The 10,903-nt window shown below is 51.2% G+C and overlaps 1 protein-coding gene across 1 annotated transcript in view; it reads left to right on the forward strand.

Annotated features, from left to right (window-relative positions):
- Window positions 1-10,903, forward strand: part of LOC137326800 (coiled-coil domain-containing protein 170-like) — a 106,526-nt gene that overhangs the window by 17,423 nt on the left and 78,200 nt on the right. Inside the window, exons 3-4 of the mRNA XM_067992194.1 lie at window positions 1,744-1,820; window positions 2,861-2,912. Coding sequence (XP_067848295.1) covers window positions 1,744-1,820; window positions 2,861-2,912 — 129 coding nt within the window. The remainder of the gene's footprint in view (window positions 1-1,743; window positions 1,821-2,860; window positions 2,913-10,903) is intronic.

Consider the following 10,903-nt stretch of genomic DNA (forward strand, 5'->3'; position numbering starts at 1 on the left):
GATCCGATCCTGCCAGTTCCCCGCTGGGCGGGTTAGGTTAAGTTAAAATGACCCCCTACAGTGTGGTACTGAGGGAGTGCTGCACTGTTGGAGGTGCCGTCTTTTGTCTGTCTGTTCAGGTGGATGTTAAATCTGTAATGGGAAGATAGTAGGGTGGGTGGCTTGGGAGGATGGGCTGAAGGGCCTTCTTTGTACAACAACTTGCATTTATATAGCACCTTTAACCTAGCAAATCGTCCCAAGGCGCTTCACAGGAGCGTAAACAGACAAAAATTGACACCGAGCCAAAGATGGAGATATCTCGGAGGGTTGTAGGGCTGGAGGAGGTTACAGAGATAGGGAGGGGCGAGGTCATGGAGGGATTTGAACACAAGGATGAGAATTTTAAAATTAAGGTATTGCAGGACCAGGAGCCAATGTGGGTCAGCGAGCACAGGGGGTGATGGGGGAACGGGACTTGGTGCGAGTTGGGATACGGGCAGCAGAGTTTTGGATGAGCTCAAGTTTATGGAGGGTGGAAAATGGGAGGCCGGCCAGGAGAGCATTGGAATAGTTGAGTCTGGAGGTAACAAAAGCAAAGGTGTGTTTTTGGGGAGGGGGTGATGACACAGATTTGAAGGGGAGGGGGGACAGTACGTGAGGAAAGGGAACCGTTAACAGGATCAGCTAACATGGGGGCCAGGAAGGGAATGGTCAGCAGTTTGATGGGAATAGGGTCGGGGGAGCAGGAGGTGAATCTCTTGGCCAAGATGAGCTCGGAGAGGGCATGAGGGGAGATAGGAGAGAAACTAGAGGAAGATGTGAGTTCAGGGCTAGGGCAGGGGGTTTGACCCTGGCTCGGTGGGCTAGGGGAAGCGAGGGATGTGACAGAGGCAGCTGGACGGATGGTCTCAATCTTAGTGAGAAAGAAGTCCATGAGCTGCTCGCACTTGTTGGAGGTGAGGGTGGAGGGGACAGGGGAGAAGGGTTTAAGGAGACGGTTTGTAGTGGAGAATAGAAGCCGGGGGTTATCTTTGAATTTCAGCATGATCCTGGAATAATGAGCAGTTTTGGCAGAGATGTGGAGACAGTGCGGTGTTACCCATGGTGTGCTGCATGGGGAGGTTACAGCATGCGGTGTTACCCATAGTGTGCTGCATGGGGAGGTTACAGCATGCGGTGTTACCCATGGTGTGCTGCATGGGGAGGTTACAGCATGCGGTGTTACCCATGGTGTGCTGCATGGGGAGGTTACAGCATGCGGTGTTACCCATGGTGTGCTGCATGGGGAGGTTACAGCATGCGGTGTTACCCATGGTGTGCTGCATGGGGAGGTGACAGCATGCGGTGTTACCCATGGTGTGCTGCATGGGGAGGTCACAGCATGCGGTGTTACCCATAACAACAACAGCAACTTTGCATTTATATAGAGCCTTTAATAAGGAGCTTCACAGGAGCGATTATCAAATAAAATTTGACACCGAGCCACTTATGGAGATATTAGGACAGGTGACCGATAGGTTTTAAGGAGCGTCTTAAAGGAGGAGAGAGAGAGGCGGAGAGGCGGAGAGGTTGTATTGGAGGAGCGCAGAGATCTCGGAGGGTTGTCGGGCTGGAGGAGGTTACAGAGACAGGGAGGGGGCGAGGGCCACGGAGGGATTCGAACACAAGGATGAGAGTTTTAAAATGGAGGCGATGCCGAACCTATGCCGTCACATGCCGGATGTTTGCCATTTTTTGAATTTATCTTTCTTCCACTCACAGCTTGAGGACCAACTGAAGATCTGCCGCAGGCAATTGGAGAAGAAGGACGAGATTATCAGAACCCTGACCCTGCTGAGGTGAGGTCTGGAGAACTCCCAACGAGTGAGTCGTTGGCCGAAAATACGCTCCGAGGCAGCATTCCCACCAACACCCCCACCCCACCCCAGCCCAGTCCTGTACCAGGGAGAGGCCGTGAATCCTGAGAGCACAGTTCAATCGCTGCCCAGTGTGGAACTGAGCTGTGAGGGCTGGGGAGGGCCCAGATTCCAGCCCCAGGCTATCCTGAGTTGGCCAGTCTCAATCGGGACGCCACAGTTGGCCTCGGTTCACCTGGGCTCGGGAGGGCGATGATCAGCCAGGGTTCCCGCTCCTGAACATTATCCAGTGACCCTTTTTGGAAGGTGCATGGGTGGATACCAAGCTCAGCTGTGATACCCTCCACTGAAAGAAAGGACTCGCTTTTCTATCGTGCCTTTCACAACCTCAGGACGTCCCAAAGCGCTTTACAGCCAATGAAATACTTTCTGAGGTCCACTCACCGTTGTAATGTAGGCCAATTTGCGCACAGCAAGGTCCCACAAATAGCGATGTGATAATGACCAGATAGTGATGTTGATTTTAGGATAAATATTGGCCCAGGACACCGGGGAGAACTCCCCTGCTCCTATTCTTAATGTCCACCTGAGAGGGCAGACGAGACCTCAGTTTAATGTCTCATCTGAAAGACGGCACCTCCGACAGTGCAGCACTCCCCTCAGTACTGCACTGGGAGTGTCAACCTGGATTATGTGCTTAAGTCTTTGGAGTGGGACTTGAACCCATCACCTTCTGACTCAGATGTAGCCCATTCTGCCAATGCTCACTGTTTAGTGTCCAGTATGAAGAATGACTCCTTGAGTGAGGTAGTGGTAGCCGGCCTGAGCCTGTGGAACTTGTTCCCCCCCAGCAAAGAATCAGTATCTTGGAGAGAGGAGGGGCCAATAGTGGGAGAGGCCATGCTGATAGCGTCACCGAGGAGCAATAATCCCACGACTCGGAGATTAAATCTTTCTTTCTGATTTTCTTTCGATGTTCCCCAGGTGTCGGCGGTTAATGATCTGTGTGTTTCTCTTCACAGGGCGGCTGATGGTTCAACCTCAGGCGTTACAAGTAACCCAGGCCGCTCAAAGGTAAATGTCCAGCCAAACGCATCGACATGATCCGAGGCTCCTCCCCCTGTGACATCACACCCCACCCTCCATCCCAGGCTCCTCCCCCTGTGACATCACATCCCACCCTCCATCCCAGGCTCCTCCCCCTGTGACATCACATCCCACCCTCCATCCGAGGCTCCTCCCCCTGTGACATCACATCCCACCCTCCATCCGAGGCTCCTCCCCCTGTGACATCAAATCCCACTCTCCATCTGAGGCTCCTCCCCCTGTGACATCACACCCCACCCTCCATCTGAGGTTTGTCTCCCTGTCAGAAATCTCACCCCACTCCCGCCCACATGAAAATTACGGAACTTCTCCAGCACTGAGCCCTTTCCACGACGATTGTAAAAAGAGTGAAAAACATTGGTGGGTGTTGGTGGAGGGGAGAGAGTTGGAAGGGGAGGGAAAGGGTTCATGACCCTAGGTCCCTGATATGGATCACTGCAACCCATTGCAATTGTGTCTGATGCGTAATGAACCATTTCTGAGAGATGTGATAAGGCGCTGTATAAATACCAGCCTGATTTCTTTGTACACATGGACACTTGGTACAGACCTTGCCTGGTGCGCTCAATCTTCAGGCATGGCTTCCTCCAGCTCAGCATCGGCAAGACCAAAGCCACCGTCTTCGGACCCCGCCACACACTCCGCTCCCTTGCAACTGATTCCGTCACCCTCCCTGACCACTGTCTCAGACTGGAACCACTGCTCCCCAGCCGCGAAGGCTGAGCTTCTCACCCCCATATCCTTTCCATCGCAAAGACCCTCCCCCCCAAACACTAGCCCCCACCACTCCCCAACCCGACCTCGGCCTCCCCAAATCCTGCTGCTGAACCGATGAACCAAGCCCTCGTCCGCTCCGGACTTAATTCCTCCAGCACTGTCCTCCCAACCCCCTCCCTCCATAAAGTCCCAGACTAGATAGGGTGGGGGGGTCATGAATCCGAGGTTTGGGGGGGGTATCTCTGCTCTGGTGTGGCACCGCTGGGATTCTCCGCCCTGGCACTGGTGGACTCCCTCCTCGTGAGTCCTGCCCTGTACCAATTCTGAGCCCCGACCCGGAAAACTGGGATTGGGGCTGGGACAGGTACGGAGCGTGGTGGGGACTGGTCCATCCTGTCGAACCGCCGCCCGGAACAGAGGCATCGCCCCCAATATCCGAGTGGTTCAAATGAACCCATCATTAAAATATTCCCCCTCTCACTTCCCCGCGAGGTAACCTATCGATGAAGCAGATTCCCAACACAATCTCCAACCAAAGGAAAACAAGAAGAAAGAACTCCCATTTCTAGGGCTCCTTTCTCCACCTCAGGACGTCCCAAAGCGTTTTACAGCCAATGAAGTACTTTTTGAGGGAGAGTCACTGTTGTAATGTAGGAAACGCGGCAGCCAAAATTGCACACAGCAAGATCCCACAAACAGCAATGTGATAATGACCAGATGATCTCTTTTAGTGATGTTGGATGAGGTATAACTATTGGCCCATGATACCAGGGAGAACTTCCCTGCTCTTCTTTGAAATAGTGCCTTGGGATCTTTTACATCCAGCTGAGAGGGCAGACGGGGCCTCGGTTTAACGTCTCATCGGATAGACAGTACCTCCAATAGCGCAGTGCTCCCTCAGTACTGACCCTCCAACAGTGCAGTGCTCCCTCAGTCCTGATCCTCCGACAGTGCGGCGCTCCCTCAGTACCGCCCCTCCGACAGTGCAGCGCTCCCTCAGTACCGCCCCTCCGACAGTGCAGCACTCCCTCAGTACTGACCTTCCGACAGTGCAACACTCCCTCAGTACTGACCCTCCGACAGTGCAGCACTCCCTCAGTACTGACCCACCGACAGTGCAGCGCTCCCTCAGTACTGACCCTCCAACAGAACAGCGCTCCCTCAGTACTGACCCTCCGACAGTGCGGCGATCCCTCAGTACTGACCCTCCAACAGTGCAGTGCTCCCTCAGTACTGACCCTCCGACAGTGCAGCACTCCCTCAGTACCGCCCCTCCAACAGTGCAGCGCTCCCTCAGTACTGACCCTCCGACAGTGCAGCGCTCCCTCAGTACCGCCCCTCCAACAGTGCAGCGCTCCCTCAGTACTGACCTTCCGACAGTGCAACACTCCCTCAGTACTGACCCTCCGACAGTGCAGCACTCCCTCAGTACAGCCCCTCCGACAGTGCAGCACTCCCTCAGTACTGACCCTCCGACAGTGCAGCACTCCCTCAGTACTGACCCACCGACAGTGCAGCGCTCCCTCAGTACTGACCCTCCAACAGAACAGCGCTCCCTCAGTACTGACCCTCCAACAGTGCAGCACTCCCTCAGTACTGACACTCCGACAGTGCAGCACTCCCTCAGTACTGACCCTCTGTCACTGCAGCACTCCCTCAGTACTGACCCTCCGACAGTGCAGCACTCCCTCAGTATTGACCCTCTGTCACTGCAGCGCTCCCTCAGTACTGACCCTCCGACAGTGCAGCACTCCCTCAGTACTGACCCTCCGACAGTGCGGCGCTCCCTCAGTACTGACCCTCCGACAGTGCAGCGCTCCCTCAGTACTGACCCTCCGACAGTGCAGCACTCCCCCAGTACTGACCCTCCGACAGTGCAGCACTCCCTCAGTACTGACCCTCCGACAGTGCAGCGCTCCCTCAGTACTGACCCTCCGACAGTGCAGCGCTCCCTCAGTACTGACCCTCCGACAGTGCAGCGCTCCCTCAGTACTGACCCTCCGACAGTGCAGCGCTCCCTCAGTACTGACACTCCGACAGTGCAGCACTCCCTCAGTACTGACCCTCTGTCACTGCAGCACTCCCTCAGTACTGACCCTCCGACAGTGCAGCACTCCCTCAGTACTGACCCTCTGTCACTGCAGCGCTCCCTCAGTACTGACCCTCTGACAGTGCAGCACTCCCTCAGTACTGACCCTCCGACAGTGCGGCGCTCCCTCAGTACTGACCCTCCGACAGTGCAGCGCTCCCCCAGTACTGACCCTCCGACAGTGCAGCACTCCCCCAGTACTGACCCTCCGACAGTGCAGCACTCCCTCAGTACTGACCCTCCGACAGTGCAGCGCTCCCTCAGTACTGACCCTCCGACAGTGCAGCGCTCCCTCAGTACTGACCCTCCGACAGTGCAGCGCTCCCTCAGTACTGACCCTCCGACAGTGCAGCACTCCCCCAGTACTGACCCTCCGACAGTGCAGCGCTCCCTCAGTACTGACCCTCCGACAGTGCAGCACTCCCCCAGTACTGACCCTCCGACAGTGCAGCGCTCCCTCAGTACTGACCCTCTGACAGTGCAGCGCTCCCTCAGTACTGACCCTCCGACAGTGCAGCGCTCCCTCAGTACCGACCCTCCGACAGTGCAGCACTCCCCCAGTACTGACCCTCCGACAGTGCAGCGCTCCCTCAGTACTGACCCTCCGACAGTGCAGCGCTCCCTCAGTACCGACCCTCCGACAGTGCAGCACTCCCCCAGTACTGACCCTCCGACAGTGCAGCGCTCCCTCAGTACTGCACTGGGAGTGTCAGTTTGGATTTTGTTCCCAAGTCTCTGGAGTGAGAATTGAACCCTTGACCATCTGACTCGGTGATGAGGGTGCTACCCACTGAGCCTCGGCTGACACCAAAAAGAGTCTGTTGATTCCACGCCCATATGAGTTCCTGCCTCTCTTATGGTTTCCGTTAGTGGGAACACCTTGCTCAAGGTAAGAAAGCATGGCAGAAAAACCATGCATGATGTTTCCACCTCTAACTACGACTCCTGCCGCATTGCTGACGCTGAATGTAAATACCAGCTGAGGAAGTCTCACCTGCAAAATCAAGATCTCCAATCTGGTGTGTTCGGGATCCACTGTTCAATCGAGTTACATTGAAACGACAGCACAGAAACAGGCCATTCGGCCCAACAGGTCCATGCTAGTGTTTATGCTCCACATGATCCTCCTCCCACCCGACTCCATCTCACCCTATCAGCATGTCCTTCTATTCCTTTCTCCCTCATGTGTTTATCCAGCTTCCCCTTAAATGTATCTACACTATTCACCTCAACTACTCCTTGTGGGAGTGAGTTCCACATTCTCACCACTCTCTGGGTTAAGAAGTTTCTCCTGAATTCCCTATTGGATTTATTAGTGACTATCTTATATTTATGGCCCCTACTTCTGGTCTCCCCCACAAGTGGAAACATCTTCTCAATATCTACCCTATTAAACACTTTTATAATCTTAAAGACCTCTGTCAGGTCACCCCTCAGTCTTCTCTTTTCTAGAGAAAAGAGCCCCAGCCTGTTTAGTCTTTCCTGATAAGACGATCCTCTCAGTTCTGGTCTCATCCTTGTGAATCTTTTTTGCACCCTCTCCAGTGCCTCTATATCCTTTATATAATACGGAGACCAGAACTGTTCACAGTATTCCAAGTGTGGTCTAACCAAGGTTCTATAAGTTTAACATAACTTCTCTGCTTTTCAATTCTATAGGAACATAGGAACAGGAGTAGGCCATTCAGCCCCTCGAGCCCGCGACGCCATTTGATAAGATCATGGCTGATCTGTGATCTAACTCCATATACCTGCCTTTGGCCCATATCCCTTAATACCTTTGGTTGGCAAAAAGCTGTCTATTTCAGATTTAAATTTAGCAATTGAGCTAGTATCAATTGCCGTTTGCGGAAGAGAGTTCCAAACTTCTACCACCCTTTGTGTGTAGAAGTGTTTTCTAATCTCGCTCCTGAAAGGTCTGTCTCTAATTTTTAGACTGTGCCCCCTACTCCAAGAATCCCCAACCAGCGGAAATAGTTTCTCTCTATCCATCCTATCTGTTCCCCTTAATCTCTTATAAACTTCGATCAGATCACCCCTTAACCTTCGAAACTCCAGAGAATACAACCCCAATTTGTGTAATCTCTCCTCGTAACTTAACCCTTGAAGTCCGGGTATCATTCTAGTAAACCTACGCTGCACTCCCTCCAAGGCCAATATGTCCTTCCGAAGGTGCAGTGCCCAGAACTGCTCACAGTACTCCAGGTGCGGTCTAACCAGGGTTTTGTATAGCTGCAGCATAACTTCTGCCCCCTTGTACTCTCGTCCTCTAGATATAAAGGCCAGCATTCCATTAGCCTTATTGATTATTTTCTGCACCTGTTCATGACACTTCAATGATCTATGTACCTGAACCCCTAAGTCCCTTTGGACATCCACTGTTTTTCCGTTTTTACCATTTAGAAAGTACCCTGTTCTATCCTTTTTTGGTCAAAAGTGGATGACCTCACATTTGCCTACATTGAATTCCATTTGCCACAGTTTTGCCCATTCACCTAATCTATCAATATCCCTTTATAATTCTATGTTTTCATCTACACTGCTTACAATGCCACCAATCTTTGTGTCATCGGCAAACTTAGATATGAGACTTTCTATGCCTTCATCTAAGTCGTTAATAAATATTGTGAATAATTGTGGCCCCAAGACAGATCCCTGCGGGACTCCACTGGTCACATCCTGCCAATGTGAGTACCTTCCCATTATCCCTACTCTCTGTCACCTTTCGCTCAGCCAACTTCCTACTTTTCCCTCGATTCCATGGGCTTCTATCTCAGCTAACAGTCTCTTTTGTGGGACTTTATTAAATGCTTTCTGGAAGTCCATATAAATAACATCCATTGACATTCCCCTGACCACTACTTTAGTCAACTCTTCAAAAAATTCAATCAGATTTGTCTGGCACGACCTACCTTTCACAAATCCATGCTGGCTCTCTCTGATTAACTGATAGTTTTCGAGGTGTTCAGTCACCCTATCCTTAATTATAGACTCCAGCATTCCCTCTAGAAATGAACCCCAGTGCTTGATTTGCCTTTTTTGATGGCCTTATTAACCTGCGTCGCTACTTTTAGTGATTTGTGTATCTGTACCCCCAGATCCCTTTGCTCCTGTTTCCCGTTTAAACTCTTATTATCCAAGCAGTGTGTGGCCCCCTTGTTCTTCCTTCGTGAACACTCATTCCCATCAAAAGTCGGTCGCCTCAGCCATGAGAGAACTCACTTCAGAGAATGAGATGATACTTTATGAACGTATGAACAGTGACGGACAGGAAAAGACCCTCAGGTCCATCCAGCTTGTCCCATACAATTGTGAGACCTCGTGTATCACAATGCATACACTCTCCACCCCACCCAAATCCATGTGATCTCTTTTGGCTTTCTCCTTCCATGGTGAAGGACGAAGGAACAGAACTTGCTTTCCCGTGGATGGAGGCTAAACCAATCTTGATGGATGGGTGGAAATGCAACGCAGTTTGAAGGGAAAACAGTCGACCTGAAATAAAAGGGTCCCAGTTTTGAGAAGATGTATTCCACTTTCACCACCAGGAGTCGCTGTTTCACCATAAATGGATCTGCACAGGCAGCAAACTCCTGATTTAAGTGGGTCATTGGCAGTCCTGAAACAAGTTGTTTTTCTGCCCAACCGGGCTAGTTTCCACTGATTCGGAGGGTCCACTCTCTGGTCACCTCCAGATACTAATCATTTTTGATCACATTTCATCAAAATGAGGGATTCATCTGAGAGCTGAACTCTTCTACACTGTCCCATCAAACACTCCCAGAGCAGGTACAGCACGGGTTAGATACAGAGTAAAGCTCCCTCTACACTGTCCCATCAAACACTCCCAGGGCAGGGTCAGCACAGGTTAGATACAGAGTAAAGCTCCCTCTACACTGTCCCATCAAACACTCCCAGAGCAGGTACAGCACGGGTTAGATACAGAGTAAAGCTCCCTCTACACTGTCCCATCAAACACTCCCAGAGCAGGTACAGCACGGGTTAGATACAGAGTAAAGCTCCCTCTACACTGTCCCATCAAACACTCCCAGAGCAGGTACAGCACGGGTTAGATACAGAGTAAAGCTCCCTCTACACTGTCCCATCAAACACTCCCAGGGCAGGTACAGCACGGGTTAGATACAGAGTAAAGCTCCCTCTACACTGTCCCATCAAACACCCCCAGGGCAGGTACAGCACGGGTTAGATACAGAGTAAAGCTCCCTCTACACTGTCCCATCAAACACTCCCAGGGCAGGTACAGCACGGGTTAGATACAGAGTAAAGCTCCCTCTACACTGTCCCATCAAACACTCCCAGGGCAGGTACAGGGTTAGATACAGAGTAAAGCTCCCTCTACACTGTCCCATCAAACACTCCCAGGGCAGGTACAGCACGGGTTAGATACAGAGTAAAGCTCCCTCTACACTGTCCCATCAAACACTCCCAGGGCAGGTACAGCACGGGTTAGATACAGAGTAAAGCTCCCTCTACACTGTCCCATCAAACACAGTTTGTCTGTCTTTCTCTATCAGTCTAGAACAATGCTCCCTCTAATTTTTTTTGGCCGTGTGCGGAATGAGTTTGGGTTTGTGCACCACTGTAAAAAATATCACAACTTCGATTAGAACATCTTTTTAGAAAACATTATTCATGTTAAATAACAAACAGAGCAAACGGATAATTGTAACAATTTAATGTTATATTGGCTGATAAATTCACATAATTTATGAAATGCATTTCTTAAGTTGCACTAGGATTGAGCAGACCAGTCTGGTTATATTTTATTATAAATTATCTGATAGGAACGATTCCAATCAGCTTTTTGTTGAATCAGCTTAATGACTCTGATTCAAACAGAAATAAATCGTGCGCAATCAGAATTTTTAAATTGAGTCAGAAATACAAAACAGCTGTCAAATCAGTCAGTGTGAATCTGGGGATAGGGAACAGTTTAATTAAAGCCCCCCTCCCCTCTCCCCCCTCCCCATTGAATCCTCAGCAGGGTTTAAAAATGATTGCATTGCAATTGTACACCTTGCAGGTCTCATTAGTTTTGGCTGCTTCTATATAAGGCAAGGGAGCAGTTTGACCATGAAGAGCCTGAACTGAGGGAGGCAACGGACAAAGATAAAAAGAGACAATCCTTGGG

The sequence above is a fragment of the Heptranchias perlo genome, chromosome 10 (assembly GCF_035084215.1).
Source record: "Heptranchias perlo isolate sHepPer1 chromosome 10, sHepPer1.hap1, whole genome shotgun sequence".
NCBI classification, from domain to species: domain Eukaryota; kingdom Metazoa; phylum Chordata; class Chondrichthyes; order Hexanchiformes; family Hexanchidae; genus Heptranchias; species Heptranchias perlo.